The sequence below is a fragment of the Peromyscus leucopus genome, chromosome 8b, assembly GCF_004664715.2.
Source record: "Peromyscus leucopus breed LL Stock chromosome 8b, UCI_PerLeu_2.1, whole genome shotgun sequence".
Taxonomy (NCBI): Eukaryota; Metazoa; Chordata; class Mammalia; order Rodentia; family Cricetidae; genus Peromyscus; species Peromyscus leucopus.
The window spans coordinates 72,114,546-72,133,651 of record NC_051086.1 but is presented as its reverse complement, the minus strand read 5'-3'; the positions used below and the strand labels follow the sequence as shown (position 1 = coordinate 72,133,651).

Here is a 19,106-nt window from a genome sequence, read left to right as displayed (position 1 = left end):
TAGTGTATTCTTAGAGATGCTTCTGCCCGATTACGTCACCCTTTTGCACAGCGTCACAGTGGCTGGAACCTAGCGCTCGGCCAGGTCAGTGGGCTTCAGTCCCCTGGGCCCTGGAATGTGTGTGCAGAGCTTTCTGTGCATGGAGCTGTGTGCCTGCGTCCTTACCTTCATGGTGGCCACAGGTACTTCACATTGTAGTTGATGATGAATACGTTTCCATGGATTCTGGAAATGACACCGCTTGGGGCGCCGCACATCCATTTCATTTCCTGCTCCCTTATCACTGAGATGAGTAGGGATGGAGGAGGGTAAACCCTCCCCAAACATATCCTGTCACCCCTCATCCTGCCTCAGAGACTGAGCCATTGTGGGAACGTCTGTCTTAATTACTCTATTTTTTGCCCAGTTCCCCAAGTTTAGGGATGTTGGCATGTCAGGCTTTGAGTGTGGGTCACTGGGGGAGAAGGTTCCAGAGTAAATCAGTCTCCCATGAGGACTGGTGCGTTCTTCTCAGATCCATAAGTAAGTGGCTGCGCCTGGTTTGTGTGCTGGGCGTCACCATGGTGAAGTACTGTCATGGGGTCAGCCGTAGACATGAGCCCTGGTGTGGCACTTGCCTTTTCTTCACGTGCTCTACAGCCCCGTCAGAAGTGGTTACTGCATCCACTCGTCCCGTGTGCCCTGAATTGAGTGACTTTACTCTTGCTGAATTCATCCCGCTGCCCCCCCCCCCCCAGCTCATGCTGCTTCTGGGTTCCCACATTTTTATAAGCCACATAGTGAATGAACTCAGTGCCTTTGAATCTGCTTTCTCCAAGCCCTTCAATTCCTCCAAGTTCTGTTTTCTCCTCCATACACCCCGAGCCCATCTGGAGGGGGTATACGGTCTCCCTTGGAACTTAACAGAAGGGTGTCTTTATTCAGTTTGACTGCTGCTATTATGTGGTAAAACATCCAATAAAAGTCGTGATTTATGAGACTTGTGGCTACAGTTGGCTTTGGCTTCCCCCACCCCCATTAATTCTTTTCTTCTTTCTTCTTCTTCTTCTTTTTTTTTTTTTTTTTTTTTTGCTTTGTCATCTATCAGTGAGAGCAAACCCAGGCCTGATAATTTCTTGGCACATCCTGTGTTCAGTTAAGAATGTCAGCTGTCAGCCTGTCAGGAAGTTATTTCTTGAATTGGTTTTTTTTTTTACCTCTTGCCACAGTCCATAAACATGCAGAGGCCCTGCCCGGTCCTGGAGGCAGGTGATAAGGGGCCGTGGAAGGCTGTGGGGAGAGGAGTGTGGCCCCTCACTCTGTGATCCCCCTCAGTGACCACGTGTGCAGCTCACAGTCAGCTTGGGCTTGCTGGGTAGGAAGAGGGGCCCTTTAGAGTTTCCAGAGTTTTCTTTGTTCATGAAGTTAGCGCTCCCCTTATCTTTTTTATTATTATTATTATTATTATTATTATTATTATTATTTGGCCTGGCAGTGTTAGAAATCCCTCCTCTGCTTTCTCTTTTCTTTTCTCCAAGTATGTGCCTGTTGGATAAAAGGTTCTTAGAGTAGGGGTCCATATACCGAGTCTTGGCTGCTAAAGATAGATTAATTGATGGAAACAGGTTGTCATGCAAGTGTGGTGGAGGGCAGGCCGGCGACGGTGAGCCCTGGTAAACGCCACATTGACTCTTTACCCGCCTTTCCATCTACTGCTCTTATTAGCTGTTTGCTGAAATGCATCCAAGGTTCTGTGGAGCCACCCACAATGGCATTAACCAAGTTGTGCCCTGCATCTTAAGCGCCTGGTTAAGGCCCTGGTACAGCAGTGGCTGGAATCAGTCCATGCTGGGCTCCGAGAGTGTGCATAAAGAAGCTTTTAACCCGCAATGGGTGGCCAGGAAGGGCCAGGAAGGCAGGGCTGCGGAACATGAGCGAAGCGTGTGGCCCTTGCTTCAAAGCGCTTCCATTTGGCTGGGAGCCGTGCTCCCCAAAGGCATTGAAACAGAGAAGACTCTCATCATCCTGCTCTCCTAAGTGAGGGTGATTGGGAACAGGCTCACCAGGCTCCCTGATTCTATTCGGAGTAGGTTTTCAGACTTCTCTTGGGTGAACCACTTGCGGGTAGGGGAGTTCTCAGGTCCCCATAACACCAAGTGAATACAAGTATTGCCTTCTGGTTATTGGCATCTTAGAAGGTAGATGCATTTGTGAGGGCCCGGGGGCCTCTGAACGTGCAGGTGTCCTAATCCCAGTAAGGAGCTGGCCTCGTCCTATCTCTGCAGCCTGCCGTCCCTGTATCTGTCTGTCTTTGTACTCGTTTCTGTTCGTTTCAGCATTCACCCAGCCCTCATCTCTCAGCTGAGAGAAATTCTCTCTCTGGTAGTCTCTCTGCTTCCCCCTGGGCTCATGTGTGCCTGGGAATGTAAAGCAATCATTTGCTTAGCACTCGGGCTGCGCTGAGCCTGTTACCATGAGGTTCTTCTGGCCTCTCGTCTTCTGTGACCGCCTCCCCTCTTTCCACTCCTAGACAGGATTTCACTCTATAGTCCAGATTGGCCTTGAATTTGAGATCCCTCTGCCCCAGCCCCAGTGCTAGAGTTTACAGGTATGTACCACCACACCAATCTCTTGATAGTCATTTCTAAGACTCCAACTTTGAAGATGTTTCTTCTAAGTCCGCCAAACCCCTCACCTCCCAAGCAGCAACAACTCTTGGTTCCCATAGTTCTCAGCTGCCTCTCTTAGAATCAGCTAGTAATATACCCTTTCCTTGGTCTTTTGTGTTCTTGTTCAGTATGTCCCCTTGGCAAGTTGCCTCTTGACAGCTTTCTTGTAGAAAGGAAACCTTCTTCCCCATGCAGGCTCGAGCACTGAAATGTGGTTGTCACTCGCAAAGAATGGAAATGGCACTGGATTTTAACTTTAAACTTGCGTTTCAATCACCCCACGTGGATGGTGACTATTGGTCACTACAGATGCAAGTCTTTTTTTTTTTTAATTTCTATTTTATGTGCATTGGTGTTTTGCCATGTGAGTTGGATCCCCTGGAACTGGAGTTACAGACAGTTGTGAGCTGCCATGTGGGTGCTGGGAATTGTACCTGGTTCCTCTGGAAGAGCAGTCAGTGCTCTCAAGCACTGAGCCATCTCTCCAATCTCTGCCCCCGCCCAGATTCAATTCTTGCATGTCTTTGCCCTTTCAGAAGCCCTGCCAAGGGGCTCTGCCATCCAGAAACACCTGACAGAGACATTGTCCTGTGGAATGAAGCAGAAACGTCTTCTTAGGTGGAGAGTCAGATTGGTGCGACTTGTAGACTCTTTGCCTGTTTTCCATTCAGTTTGATTTTTAAGTTGTTGGATTATGTCCTTGAGTACCACCGATGATTTGGGGATCCAAGGTGAATAAGACATGGTCTCTGCCTTTAAGGAACTTATCTAATGGAGCTGGTAGGGAGCACCACCAGCCAGGTTCACTTTGCAACCTAGGAGGGTGCAGAGAGAAGGAGGTTGATGTTGTGGAACGTTCATTCATTAGGCAAGCGTTCCTTGCGTGCCGTTACTGCCCAGGTTCTGGAAGTACATCTGCCAAGTAAAACAGAGAACCTGGCTTCCCCAAGCTTGGGTGACTAGTAAACCAAGTCAATCTTAGGGTATAGTAGAAGACGAGAAGTTGGAGGAAGGTGTGGATAATCCAGGAAAGCCTAGTGGTGAAAGTCTGGCCTATGAGTGAGATTATCGGGGCTCCAGTCTTGGTGAGTTGTGATAGGAGGCATGATCTTGCGGGGTGGGGTGGGGTGGAGGTGAGGTTGGGGACAGTGCCAGTGAAGGCCTGAGGAGGGGGAATGTGAGTAGTCGGAGTGCAAGGTAGAGTGGAGAAATGAGGAGATTGGGAGCCCTGGAAGGGGAGGGGCCTTGGGGCCTCTCTTGGTGACTGGCTCAGTTGCTGATGTCTGTCTTCCTGATTTAAGGTGTTGCCTCTGCCTGTAAGACAATGGGCCCAGTGATGACTTTCCTTTATGTCCATAAAGATTCTTTCCAGGTAGCTGCTCCCGGAGTCCCGATGACTGAGGGACAGTGAGAACCTAGCCAGACCTCCTGCCATGAAATTCTTGAAACTGAGAGAGTCTAATCAGAGGAGGTTCCTCTGCTTCGTTTTTCAGGTCTTTCTTGGAGCAGGCCGTCTTCTTGGGGTTCTCCCAGCCTACCCCCATGCTTTCACACATCCCTGTCCTGGCTCCACTGGGGACACGAAGAATCTTTGGGGGGCGGTGAGTAGGCTTGGAAGCACAGGCAGGGCCGGAGGAAGACAGTGAGGTGTTCTGAAGGATAAGATTTGTGGTCCAGGGGAGGACCACATTTCCAGCAAGTGTGAGGGCGGCATGGGGAGTGAGCCTCCCTGAGCCACAGATGTCCCCTGGGGAACAGCTGCACATAATGATCATAGTTTCTGAGGTATCCTGGGTTTCAGGAATGCCCATTTTGCTTAGGAAGACAAGGAGGGCCTCTGTGAAGGGCAGGAGAAGGCTCTTAAAATAGGCTGTGATCTGCCTGAGTTCAGACAGCTGCTTGGAACTTAATGACCGATGAGCCTTTGCCCGCAGGATGGAGTCCAGTCTCCTTGGTTACAGTCCACAAGACTCCTGTGATATCACCCTTGCTGTGTCTCGGTCCTTATCTCCCAACAGATGTTCTTTCCACTTGATTTCCGCTGCAGCTTTGTCAGACTCAGAGGGACTGAAACAAGTGATGATATTTCATGCTTATTGTGACTGTGCCTGTCTGAAAAACTTCTGCTCGACCTTCAAAACCCTAGTCCGGCATCTCATCTCTGAAGCTTTCCATTCATCTGACCCAGCTCATCATCCTTCCTTCCATTTCTTTTGCATACTCATGTCATCGTGTGCATGTTCCTTAGGCTTCTGGGGGAATCTTCCCGAGCAGAGGCTCAAACCTTTTAGTTTGGGATTCTAGGGCTGGTAGCGGTTGATGTGGTACTGATCATTAGTTAGTATCAGGGTATTAATTGATAGCAGATGATATAGGTGATGGGAGTTTGCCGAAATATCTGTGAATACTTTTGGTTTCTTATCGGATGTCACCAGGGAGTTTTGACATTCAAAAATACCCCATCCGATGGCCACCCAGTAGCAGAGGGAACGGTTTGTCTGACTCAGTGTAGAGGGACCTGTCCATCACAGCACTTCCTGCTTCCATCTCTGTGGCTGCTACACAGAACTCTGGCCAGCTGTTTTCCTTAGGAACAAAGGCTTTTATCTCCTGAGAGCTCGTGCCCAGCTTCACAATAAGGAGTGCATGGATTACCCAAGAACAAGAGAGGAGGTGAATATGGTGTCCGGGGACTTGGAATCGTCTGCAGATTGCTTTTCTTTCTATACTCTTGAGTACAGGATGAGCAAAGCAGATAAACGCCCCTAATTCCATTCTAAGGGGTAAACTGACCACTGTCTTGTCCTTGGAGGCGTGGTTTCTGGGTGGCGAATTTGACCGAGTCCTCATCCTAACACCTGGTATATAAGCACACAGAGTCCCTGTGTGTGTGTGTGTGTGTGTGTGTGTGTGTGTGTGTGTGTGTGTGTGTGTGTGTGTGTGTGAAGAGAGTGAGTGGCCCATGATGAAAGAGGTTTAACTGGATGGACAGCTTTTTCTTCCCCGATGCAAAGCAGTTGCCAAGTGCAAGGTGGGCTTCGCTACCATTCCAAAGCCTGAAGATACCCCTGCCCGAAGAGCACAGCCATGGCCCCCCGGGAAGCAAAGCATTAACCGCTTTCACCCCCACGTGCAAGCCCACCCTGTCAGAAGTGCTCCTCCGCGAGAACCAGGCCCTGTGCGCCGACTGGGTCACGACACTGCTTTCATAGCCCTCTCCAGTGAGCGCACAGTGAGTTCCCTGCACATTGGCTGATAGATATGGCTCCCCCATTGCTTCTTAACCTCAGTAAACGGCCAGCCAGGCCAGTTCGTGGGAGACATGCACGGCTTCTCTCTCTGGTCTGCCTCTTGCCAGCGTTCTTCCAATGGAGCCGACCTGGTGGCTATAAAATGTCAGTGGTGGCGCACCTTTAGTCAACTTCCTGGCTGGCCCAGCGCTGTCTCAGGGTAATATTCTTGCTTGCAGGGTTGTTTCTTTTCTCTCTCCATTTACCCCACTGGAAAATCAAGTTTTCTTTTATGTGAGAGTTTATAGAAGTACGTCCCTGGCACGAGCAGAACGCGGATGTATTAGGATATTGGTGTAGCCGAGAAATATTACCTCTGAGGCGCAGATAGCTTTATCTTTCCCATAGAATGACCTTCCTAATGGGGAACAATTTGTTCCTCTCCAGAAGGTTCGGCGCGCTGTGGAGGTGAAAGCAGATAAAGCCATTGTCTCTTGTAGGCTGGCTGTGGTGTTTATGCTGGGGTGTCTTCAACCCTCCCAAATGGTTGCCAAGGCTTCGGCCAGAGGTGGGCACATTCAGGGTGGTGTGGGGGGTAAGCTGACGGAAGCCTGAGTAACTAGTTACTTAGTTTACGGAGCCTACTTCCGGCCTTTGCAAGTGCTTTTTATTCTGTTTGTTTGAGAAGCAGGCAGGGAAGGTTTGACCCTCATGCCCAGGCGAGCAGGCAGAGGAAGAGAAGGAGAGGGGGTGGAAGACTGGGAAGGGATTGTGCCTACCATTCCAGCCCCAGCGCCAAGCATGTTTCATGTGCTATTTACTCCCCACCACTTTTTTAAAATTTATTATTTTTTTTTATTTTATTTTAAGGAGCACACATGCACACACAAGCAATTTCTGCTCATGCAGTCCAGGCTGGTCTAGAATTCTCCATGTCCCTGTGAGCACAAGCATTCTAGCTTGCTGGCTCTCCTGGTGCCTTCACACTTGCTCTTGGCCTCATTTCGTAGAGAAGAAAAGAGAGCTGTGTGGCTTGCGTTCGAGGTCACTTCTTCATAGATCCACAGCAGGAGTTCCACCTCTTTCTGGTCTGAGCACTTGGCCGGCTCACGGTGCCGGGACCAGCGTCTGCTCTTCTCGGAGCCTCTGCCCTCTTGGGTTTAGGAAAATCGCCTTGCTTCTTTTTTGAGGGGTGAAACAGTTAACAATATGTAACTTTGGGTGTCCCTCTAACTGCAAGCACGTCTCTGGGTTTCCTCTTCTCCCACCTACTTGTAGAAGATGGGGGAACCACACCAGCACTTCCTATGGGGACAAGAGGGGTTGATTCCTGCCCCTCCCACTTCACCCCATGACAGTTTAAATTTATGACTTAACAGAAGGTTGGGTATTTCAAAGACCACTGAGCCCAGGGTGCAATGTGCTTATCTCTCTTTATGTAACCCTTGCCTCACCTACCCGCCTGTTAAACACCCGCCTCAGGATGTTTAGAACAGTATAGTGACAGAGGCAGGAAGGAGTCTTGGGATGGGGAAGCTGACCCCTGACTGCACCTTAGTCAGTGGAACCTGTATCTAGGCATCTTCTTCCCGGTTCACACCCTTCCTGTTGTCCAGACCTCCTTGCTAGAGTTGAAAAGGCTCGGCCTCCGTCGCCTGCCCGCTCGCTCGCTCGCTTGCTCCACTTTCAGCAGATCTGTTTTTCTCCTTAACAAGACTGAGGAGCCCCTCCCTGGGTTAAGCCCTGTGGAGGTTCTGCTCCTTTCTCTGGCCTGGCCTGCAAGGGTCTTCCTGTCTCACCTGCCCAGGTTCCTCTTTGCACTTTACCGTTCTAGCAGCCACCGGCAACTCTCGCTCGCCACTGGAGATGCCTGGGCTTCTGCTTTGGAGGCCCTTTCCCCGGGCTCTTCTAGGCATCCCTGGTTGACCCTCACAGTTGAGGCCATGGCCAACCCCTGTGTTCCTAAGCCCAGCCTCTTACTTGGCTGTGAACATCTTTGAAGTGGAACCAGCTCCCATCAACTTTGCATCCACCAAGCCTAGCACAGAGCTTGGTCCTTTGACAGAGAGTGACTGTGGCTTGCTACCAGAGAGGATCTTTGCCCATTCATCATGCTTTCCTTTTCTTCTTCTCTGTGTTCTCACTCTGCCTGGACCAGTCCAGGTCTCTGGAGAGTGTTCTACGGGCTGGATGCTTTGACGTACTTGTTTTCTGGTGTTCTTATAGCAGCTCCCATAGCATTGTCTCCATCTACAACATGCCCACTTCAAACCGCACAGGTAGGGAAGAGGCTGAGTTGGGACAGTGACCCAGCTCTTGCTGGCTCACACTTCCTGAGGGCTTCTGCCTATCTGTTCATCTTTTTCCTTTGTGTTCTGATGGAAAAGGGCCTGGCCATCCATTCCCACCTCCCTTTTCTTCCCTAAGGATGCCCTGAAGTAGCCTCTTGCAGAGCCCGGGCTGCACAGTCTGACCTCCTGGGAATGGATAAAGAACTGTTGATGTTGGGGTCTGCCTCTGGGCCCCTGGATTGGGAGTCACTGAGGGTGGGGCGGGGCACGGTCTTTTGGCACTAAGATGGCAGTCAGGGCCAAGCGTCTGTGCAACGGGAGCACCAATGCCACCGCGCACAGCCCTCTCAGGGCCGCGGATTAGGTAAAGCGTGCTCATCAGGAGCTGATTGCCACGTACATCTAAACTATGGTAATGATGGTAATCAGGGCTAAGGGTTAAGGCTGCTGCCATTTGTTCTTTTCATGAAATCAACTGGAGGGCTTGGGGGGTGGGGTGCAGGGGCTTTAGAACCTGTCAAGCAGCCGAGTTTTTATTCCGTCTAAAGAGGAGCAGGCCAGGTTGTTGTTCTTAAATTACTGGAGGGATCGTTCTAGAGTTCCTCCCTCGGACTGTCTTCCCGGGGTTCGGCAGCATCTACCGAAGCATGGCGTGCCTTAGTTGTGTCTCTGAGGGTCTGTAATCCTTGCTGAGTGAGTGCTGTGACTGTTTTCAGCCCAGCTTCTCAGTCCATCCTTGGTGTTTCCTAAAGGTCATTGTGGAGGACAAGGAGACCCTCCTCAGAGACAGGCAAAGGAGCAGGCATATGCTTTTGATTGTGAGGTGGTTTGAAACTTAATTTCCACATGGAAACCATCTACCACCCTGGTGGTATCTACATAGTGTTTGGGAGACAGAGAGGGATACTCTGAGCTCCCCGTGGCTATGTGTGCATACATCCTGATAACTGTATACGGTCCAGATTCCCATGGCTGTGTGTGCATACATCCTGATAACTGTATACGGTCCAGATCCCATGGCTGTGTGTACATACATCCTGATAACTGTATACGGTCCAGATTCCCATGGCTGTGTGTGCATACATCCTGATAACTGTATACGGTCCAGATCCCCATGGCTGTGTGTACATACATCCTGATAACTGTATACGGTCCAGATTCCCATGGCTGTGTGTGCATACATCCTGATACCCGTATATGGTCCCGCTTCCAGGGAGGAGAGCTGCAGACATTGTTGAGCTTGGGGGTAGATACTGGAGGGGCTAGAGCAGAGAGGTGATGGGGTAGATCTCAGGGAGGCTGTTTATATACACAGGCTCAGTCAGGGATAGGCCTTCCTTAGCATTATTGGAGGAAGCAGAAAATCAATCAATAAGCCAATCAATCAATTGATTTCTCTCTCTCTGCCTCTCCCTCGTGTGTGTATGCTCAGTTATAATGCCACAGTAGCTGGTGGTCTCAATGTGTGTTATTTAGGCTAAGATCTTATGCCCATTTGATAGAAGAGAGAACTTCAGAGCTATTCGGGAACTTCACCCATCCCTGGTACACTATACAGAGATGTACTCAAAGGCAAGGGTTGAAACTTATTCTTAAAATTGTGGTGCCTTTTTTTTTTTTTAAATCTCTATGAAGAATCACTCTGGGTCTGTGCCACCACCTTGGGCATATTTCGAGGGATTTCTGTTAGGGTAGGTGCCGAGGGCTCCGTGAGCACAGACACTAACTAGGAAGGGTTTATGGCAGTCCACCATCCTGTCTGCCTTCCCTCCTCCCACTCTCCCCAGTAGTTGATAAGAGTTGCCTTGGCTGCCTGTCTGGGGCTCTGGAGGTGCCGCTTCTGCATGCATGCAGGTACACATGCCTTGCAGGGTCATCACAGTAAAGGGTGCTTGTTTAATTTAATCTAATGCTGTGGCTCTAAAAGACTCTGGGTTTTAATTGCAGTGATGTATTGGTAATTGTTGGAACACTGGAGACCGTTTTGGGGAGCTTTCGCTTCCATGAGTTCAACTCATGAAACTGTATTAGGGCGTGTGTGAAGGGGGTGGGGAATTCCCAAGGATAGAGTGATGGAGCAGCTGTCTGTGGGTGCAGAGCAGCTTGGATGCCTGTGGCAGGGATGAGGGCCAGCCATCTCGCTCAGCGTCAGTTGCTGTGTGGAGCACGCTCCTTAATTTCCTGTGCTTTTCCAAAGCAACACTCATCTCCATGCCTTTTCTGTTACCGCCTCCTCCCCTCCCCCAGCCCAATATGATTCAATGCCACTGTCTAGGATATTACTCTCTGATACGATCTGTGGACAGGTCACCCTGTGGCTGCAGCTTTCCCCCAAGGGTAAGAGGAAGTAGTATTTTTTAAATGAGTCTGGGAGGGAGCCATGCAGAGGGTTTCTGGGAATGAGGGTGGGGTGTGCGAGCGCCCCAGGAAAGAAAGCATCCTGATCATTGCATTATGAGATCACGTCCTTCTGTCACTGAGTTACTGTTATTTTAATCAGAGGTAATGTTGTAACCTGACTATGTTGTATAATTGTGTGTAAATTATATTCCAACCCCATATAGATGAAGGCTATTTTTTTCCCTTCCAATTTTAAAGCTATTTAGAGGGAATGCCAAATTGTAGCTTGAACCCTAGTGCTCTCTGGCAGATAGCTCTAGACAGAGAGAGAGAGAGAGAGAGAGAGAGAGAGAGAGAGAGAGAGAGAGAGAGAGAGAGAGAGAGAGAGAGAGAGAGAAACCCAGAACATTGGTGGCTATTTTCACAATTAGTTTCCCCTGGAGGTAAATTAATTTCTGAAGTAGGCAACATAAAATATTGTTACTTACACTTTCCCTCTGGGTGTGCAACTGCAGGTGGGTGACTTGAGGCCCATGGAATTAAATGAGACAGAGCAGAAGGGAGTACACAGAGGGTACCTTCTTGGGTGCTTGGGTTGATCCTAACCTGTTTGCATCCAGGGTCTCAGGTGAGGAATCCCCCAGGCTTGATTTTGGAGTTGTACTGAGATAGAATTTAAAAAAAAAAAAACATACAAATTGAACATTGAGACATACAGCTCGGTGGTTTTAAGTATATTCACAGATAAATGCACCCACTCACCCACCCACTTACCCACACCCCAACAAAATTGGGATGGAAAAGACTTGTCCCTTATAGGAACACCTTGGGAAATGGTCCTGGAGCCCTGGGTGGTGATGTTGGGAGTGTTTTTTGCCCTCAGTTTACATGTTTTCAGAATAAAGCCTGGGATCAAGTTCTCAAAATGCAGAGGGAACACTGTCATGTGGAGAGCAGCATGTATCAGTCCTTGACTTTGGATTCGGTGAGCACTGTGTTCTGGGGTTAATGGATAGAGAACCTGTCTAGGACCTTGGCAAGCAGTCCTCCTTAGTACACACCTTGCCTCTAAGTTGAAGATGATTCTTTTTGCTGAGGCTGGATTTCGCTGTCTACTTGATGGGGGTGATGGACTGGATGTTTTTCAAGACCCCACTGCGTGATAGCGTTCTAACACCGTGTATCCTGAGTTTTCTCCATCAGAGGGTTCCCAAGGGCGAGAACATGGGAGAGAGGTGCCTGGGCTTCTAGGGATGAAGATGTTCATGTTTTCAGGGGACTTTGAACTCTTTTCCAAGACCTGATAATAGCAAAAGTGGATTTGATTGCTCATGGCCTGTACCCATTGAGGGCTGTCTAGAGTCACTTCCTATCTTTGTATGCATTTACTGTGTTTAAGGTGGATCTCAGTGAGTTCGAGGCCAGCCTGGGCTACCAAGTGAGTTCTAGGAAAGGCGCAAAGCTACACAGAGAAACCCTGTCTCGAAAAACCAAAAAAAAAAAAACGAGATATTTAGACTTTTTTTTTTTGTCTCAACTTTCCTTCTGGGATTACTCTATCTTTGGGATTACTATCATTTTTTGGGGAAATACTATTAGATCTAGCTTCCCTCCTCTGTATCTTCTTAAATATATTTCTCTCTAACCTCCCGTCATTCCTTCTGCTTTACACACACAGACGCACGCACACGCGCGCGCACACTATTTGCTTTATCTTTGCAGATATTTAATTAGCCATGATGACTAATGCCTGTGGTCCCCACGGTTGGGAAGGCTGAGGCAGGAGGATCGCCACAAGTACAAACCTGGACTGTAGAATAAGACCCACAAATGGGTTGTTACTCTTGTGTGATCATTTCAAATGGAAGCATAGTTTTTGTTTTGTCTTAATGGAATTTTTAATACTTACCAAAAAATCAAAAACAAAATCCCCCCGACCCAGCATACCAGCTCTCTAGTTTGAGGCAGGAAGGTGGGACGTCTTTGCAGCTGTAGTTAGCAGCTGGCTAAGGCCACGTGTAAACAACAATTTTCAGAACTGGCATGCATGCTGGGCCCTTTGTAGCGCCAAGGGGTGTGTGGAGAGCTTTGGTTGTGTAGTTAAATTATGGGTATAGATGCAAAACTTCACAGCGGGGCCTTGAGAACCTGACCAAGTCCTGCTTCCCCGTGTGTATTACACACACACACACACACACACACACACACACACACACACACACACACCACTTCTCAGAGGAACACCCTAAGCCATAAAGTCCTTGTGATCCTGTGTCCACAGGGCTCTTGGATAGGTAGGTCCCTTACATCCCCAGTAGTGTAAAGCACTCCAATGTGAAGATTTCCTGCAGCCCTCCACCGAAACCCCCAAACGAAGAGAAGTCGAACGTTAATTACCTGGAGGGTTTTGGACTGAGCTCTTCGTGGCTTTTCAATTTCAATGCACTGTGGGAGGCAAGTGTGGCCCCTGATCATTTTGGTGTGCGGGGGCCAGTGTTCAAGACTCCATGTGTGGAGCCTGCTGATGTCAAGGTTCAGGAAGACGAACCAGTGATTCCTTCACCGGGTAGAAAGGATTTCTCATAACTCAGATGAGCATAGAGCTTGAGGCCAGTGCATACTTTCTCCTAGTCACCGTTTCCAAGGTCAGGAGAAGGCGAAAGTTTTGGATAGTTTTGAAGAAATAGAAGCCAGGGCTCAGGATGGACCAGAGTTACCCTGAGCACACATCAGCGTGAATTATTACGCATGAGCATACCTGTGCACACTTAATGTCTCCACACAAACCTTGCACGATGTTTACTTGAGTGTGAAGACTCCTGTGTAGTTCCCCTGGGAGCCTGAGTACAGTATCCAGCCCTCTCTGCTTCCTGCCCTCCTTAGTAGCCATGGAGATGGAAGGGAGAGGGAAGAATCTGTGATTGCGGGTCCTCTGCCTCCTGCACCCCTCGGCAGAATGCAAATCACAGAGCAGTCTCCAGTCTGTTTGGTGGTAATGGTGTCGAGATTACTCAAGTAGATCACCCCATTGCCCGTCCACCCACCGCAGAGGCCCTGGTGGGAGAGGTCCTGATGCACAGCCCACTGCCCCCTGGCTGTGCGCCCCTCTTCTAAAGCAGCTAACCAAGCTGACAATTCCCCTCTGGCTTTTTCATGTCTGGAAGGTTCTGATGAAACCAGTTTCTTTTTAGTGTTTGCTGAGAGTGAGGGCCATCACTTTATCTGAGCTGGATCCTGGAAATGTTGTTTTAGTAACTCCGATGCTTTGGTGCATTGTCCAGAGCCTGGGTTTTCTCATCTTTCCCCAAAGGGGAGGGTTTTTAAGGTCTTTGCAGGGAGACTGTAGATTTATAGTTGGCTGCCTGTCTCCATGTTTAGGCCTCTGTCTGGGCATGCTCACAGCTGCCAGGCAACAGTGGAATGGTCTGAAGAGATATTTTCATTTAGCCAGTGGCTGAGCTTCAGGAGTGGAGATGAAGACAGGGCGATCGTTTTTCTTCTCTGGGTTCCCAGGAATGTTTGGAATCTAGGTAGGGCTCCAGCTCTGTGTGGACTCTAAGCAGTGAGGAGGCCACAGGGTCTCTTCCATGGAAGGTCCCACCAGAGGTGCTCTGAGGTCTGCACCAGGACGTCTGAGGCCATGTTAACATTTCTTTACAGGTTTAATGACTTGGTTGGAGTTGGGGGTGTGTGTGCAAAATTAAAGCATAGGATTATCAGGTATTACATAGAATTGGAAAAGCGTTTTTGAAATTACTGAGATTTAGGATGGGGTGATAGGAGTTGATTTCTTCTAGAGCTATTTGGATAAAATATTTTTCTGCTGTCCATTTGTTTTAAGCATAAGGATGGATTCAGTAATTAACTCTGGGGTCGGTTTTAGTGACCGCTAAGCCGTCGTCTTCAGCGTGCCCTGCTAGACTCTTTGGCATATGGTATTTAACTTAGGCCTCATGGGAGCGTGTGTGCTAAGCTAATTATTCTATCTCCATTTTATAGTGGATTGAATTCCACGTTCTCTTAGGGTGTATGCTCCTGCGCCCAGCACTTACTGGGTCTGTTGAGTGAATACATTAGGGAAGTTAGGCTAGTGGGATTTGACCATTAGTAGGTATAGGAAGAGATTGAAATCTGAAGAAGGCCCCTATCATATTAGTTAGCTTTGCTCGTTGCTATGCCTGAATGCAACTTCAGGGAGCGGGGATTTACTTTTGGCTTGAGGTTTCAGTTCCGTTTAGTGGAGGGAACACCTTCTAGCACGGAGACCTGGAAACAGTGTAGGAGAGTGTGAGCGAGTGTGAAAATGGACACATGTGCCCGGCTCGCTGCGTTCTCCTCTTTCTACTGCTAGTTCACGGAGCCCCTGGTTTTTGGCAGGTGGTTCCCCCTTAGTTGCTGGTTAGTACCTGCCAGTGGGTGCTCACAGTATTCTCGCAGACACACTCAGAGGTGTGCTTTCCCGACGATGTCTTCGACTCTCTCAGTCCAATCGAGTTCACAGTCAAGATGAACCCTTATGGGGCTTTGATACAGTTTGACCGTCAAGGAGATGTTAGTCTATCAGAAAGTGAGAAGGGAGATAAATGTCAGGAGCAAGAAGAGGCTGCGGCCAGCTCATAAGGGAGCCTGGGAGGTGGTCACTGTGTTGTGGATCCCGGCAGGATCTTTTCGAGAATGTCCTCACGTGCCTCGCCGTCTCATCCTTAGCCTTCGACATGAGGAAGAGAAAACCAGTAAACCACAGCTCTAGACTCCCATGCAGCAGGACGAAGCAGCTGGCAGGCTCACAGTGTCCTCTTGAAGCAGTGCAGAAAGCCCTTCGTGTGCTCTAGTTTGGGATCAGCCATTGGCCGCGTGGCTTGTGTGCCCACCGAGAGCAGCTTACTAAAGCCTAAGCTTCCTAAAGTCTGACTGTGTCTTTCTGACTCAGCCAACCCCGTCTTGGACTCATGAGGCTTGGGTGGCATGGGTGGCAGAGGGGACTTTGTGGACCTGGCACAGCACCCTGTGGAGTAGAGGAGAGACTCCAGATCCAGGAGAGTGAGTCCTATCTAGAGTTACATGTAATGAAACAGTGGGGTTGGGTTTCTGGTATCTTTTCTACTCAAACGTGTCAGCAGTGTGCCCTGGATGTGCAGCGTGACAACCGGGTGATGTGCTGTGGGTGTGTTGGTTCACTTGCCAAATATTTTAAGAGCGCTGGTGTGATTGCTATCCAGTAAGGTGTGGTACCTGTCCTGTATCCTGCATCCAGCAGTAATAGCATAGATGACTTAAAATAATGATAATAAAAAAATCTTAGGACCTACTGAATTTTCCTACCCTTTGTTAGATTTTTATCCTCAATTATTTATTTTACTTTTTCCTTTCAAAACAAGATCCCGACTGTCTCAAACTCTGCCCTCCTTCAGCCTCCTGAGTGCTGGGCTCAGAGTTGTGTACCTGCCTTTCAAGTTTTCAATTTTGACATCAAGACTCCTGCTAACACATTTTCCAAATTCAGTCTCCTCCTCCATTGTTTATTCCTCTTACAGGACTTTTGGTCCTTGCCCTAAGCAGTTTGTGTGATGTGGCTTCCTTTTCCCCTTCCTTTAGAGCTGCTTGGATTCTAGAACATGGGCCATATTTGTTTTTTTGTTTTTTTTTTTGTTTTTTTTTTTTGCACACATTGGAGTTCAGTGTTAGCTTCCGTTTGCCTAGCCCCAGTGTTGGTGTTGTGGAAGGTCCTACAGAGTCAGAGCCTGGACATGTGAAGGAGAAAGTGATTTAGCATGAATCAGGGGTGTGTGTGTGTGTGTGTGTGTGTGTGTGTGTGTGTGTGTGTGTGTGTGTGTGTGTAAGCTGTGTATGGACGCAGGTGACTTCAGAGGAGATAAGATTAGCATCAGGTTGGCTGGGATAGCACATGGATGTTTGGGAGTTAGAAGAAGGTCATGGAAACTTGGAAGATGGTTGCAGCTTGCCATAGGGAGGAAGTCCTGTGAGAACAGAGGTGTGGACACCTGGAGATTAGTGGGGCCGGCATAGGGTTGATCAAGGTGAACTGCAGGCTGTCCAGAGGGCGTTGAAGGTGGTCAGAGCAGAGCTCAGGGTGGTCCCTGAGTGCGAGGTCAGCACCTGTCTTAGCTACAGGCCTAGGCCAGCATGAGAACAGCTGAGCCTAGGAAGCACGCACCTCCTTTGAATGGTCTGTACAGTTATTTTTTTAAGTAAGGGGGACTGAGCCAAGGCCTTGAGCGTTTGAAGCAAGAGCTATCCCTCGTCCTTATGTATTCAATTAAAAACCAGTTTATTAGTTCCTTGAGAACTCTGTGCAACGTGCTTTGATCATGTTCATACCCCTCCCACAACTCTTGCCGGTCCCGCCCCCTTCCCTACCCATCCAACTTTTTTTTTTTTTTTTAAACACATCAAGAACACTTGTGCTGCCCATATCGTCTTGGGTGTGTGGTCTTAATTGACAAGGTTTTGGCTGCTACCTGAGCATCATCTTTATGCATATAGCTCTGTTTTGTTTGTGTCTCTTCGATTTTAAAATAGCCTGCTGTGGGATTTTTCTCGATATGCTAATGAAGCCGTGTTTTGTGGCCACAGAGGTGCTAGGGGACCCCCTCTGCTGTCAAGAAGTTCCAGTCTGCTCTGGTAGGCTGATGAATGCCTAAGATAATTTGAAAGAGCTGACTCCAGCATCCTTAACTATCTAATGGTCTGGTCCATGATGCTAGCAAAGGTTCCAAACTGCCTTCTTGGAAGAACATTGGAGCAAGGCTTGTTGAAGTGTCTTACTAAACACTGCTTCTGATAACCCCGTTAACCTTGCCCCCCTCTTGTCATCCCTTGCAGATGGTCACAAGAACAAAGAAAATATTTGTAGGAGGATTGTCTGCGAACACTGTTGTGGAAGATGTGAAGCAGTATTTCGAGCAGTTTGGCAAGGTAAGTGCTGCCCCTGGGTGGACCGTAGTCGCCCACAGGTGTGGGTGGAGCCTCAGATGTGGCTACCTGGGCCGACACGAGAGCCGTATCTTCTAGAACTGGGTCCTTGAACTTCCCTGTTACGATTTACATGAAACTCCAGGCGCTGCAATGGAAGAGTCTGGCTTTGGTTGGCGTGGAGCCTTGTGCGCCTGCAGGAGCACACAGAGTGGCCTTTCAGTACTGTTTGGCTGTCATTTGCCAGCCACATGGAGCCAGGACTGGGAAAGGATGTGGGGTTGTGACTCACAGGGCACAGGCGCCCACAGAAGCTGTGAGAGGTAAAGCCCTGTGAGCCAGTGCTGGGATTCCATACACCTTTTATTTCTGGGAGATGACATTCAGAAATGGGGGTGTCTGGGGCCCTTGGCAACAGAACGTTCCCCCCTATTAAGTGCCCAAGGAGACTTGGGAAAGATGTTGGCTGTACCCATCATCGTTCTGATCCGAATGCCCACGAGACAAGCAAAATGACATCCTGAGGTATGCTGTTAGGGCTAGGAGTGCTCAGTCAGGAAATGGAGGGTGAGGAGAAGGCGTGTGGGGGGTGTTAGATAGACATATGAGATGAACATCTGTGGGTGTTGGCTTTGTCAGCTGCTTCCTGGTTGGTGAAAGAGACAGTAGCACATGAGTGGGGTTTTCCTGAAGGTGGCCGTCTCCCCAGATGTCATGCTGCCCTGGACTGGCCTTTATGTGGTCCTCTTTCTCTAGCTCCCACAGAAGCCATAGCTCTAAGGAGGTTGGCAGGTGAATGGCTGAGCTGGCCCTCCACTTCCTGCTCCTTTGAGTAATTGTGGGTGTTGTTAACGGACCAGCTCCTTCCATCATAGCTCTGAGTCGTGTCTGCTGACAGGCTGACGTGGCAGAGCGCTGCGGTACCCTGGGAAGATGCAGTGCCCACTCAAAGCTTTTATCATTCATTTACTCCCACGATGGCTGTCCTGTTTGCCACAGTCCGAGACAAGGGCACTGCCACCCACTAGTTGGCCTGAAGGTTCTATGCTTTTGCTCGCTTGCCCAGGGCAGTGGACAGGCATGACTCAGTCACCATTTGGGTCTCTTCATGAGCCACTGCCTGAGATGAGGGCCATGACCTTTATTTAGCTTTGAATTGAAGACCCCCCGCCCCCGGTCTCTTGTATTAATCAACTTCTGCATGGATGGGGGACCACACAACGAAGAGAAATCAGCATCTTCCAGTTCATTTGTGCATTTGACATGGCATGGGATTTCCCGCCGAGGTGGGGTTTGAAAGAGGCCTTCCTCATAGTTCTTCTGAACGTCCGGTCTGGGGGCTGACTCTTTCTGGGTAGTTCACAAGGAAAGCAAAGTGTGCTGATGGCCGTTGGAGTTACAGGGCTTCTCTTTGCAAGAGCAGTTTATGACACTAGGGGGAAGTATCCATCATCGGCCCCTCCCTGCCTAGGGAGAAGGATTGGAAGTAATTAAATGAGACAAGTCCTTCTTGCACCATACTCTGGGTGGGGGGCTAGGGGGACTCTTTGCTATCTTTCTGCCTTCAAATTGAGTCCAGGGGTGGTGTTTGCAAACATGAGGCGGGATTTCTTTTTCGAGCCCTAACCTGCCTTGGAATCTCCTAGGCCCATTTGCAGGTGTCA

The 19,106-nt window shown here is 49.1% G+C and overlaps 1 protein-coding gene across 12 annotated transcripts in view; it reads left to right on the top strand.

Moving 5' to 3' along the window:
• Nucleotides 1-19,106, top strand: part of Msi2 (musashi RNA binding protein 2) — a 366,999-nt gene that overhangs the window by 106,754 nt on the left and 241,139 nt on the right. For all 12 annotated transcript variants that reach the window (XR_003735493.2, XR_003735492.2, XM_028878220.2 and 9 more), the window contains exon 6: nt 17,353-17,445. Coding sequence is in view for 10 of the 12 variants with exons in the window: in XM_028878220.2 (XP_028734053.1) it covers nt 17,353-17,445 (93 nt within the window). In the remaining 2 variants the exon portion in view is untranslated. The remainder of the gene's footprint in view (nt 1-17,352; nt 17,446-19,106) is intronic.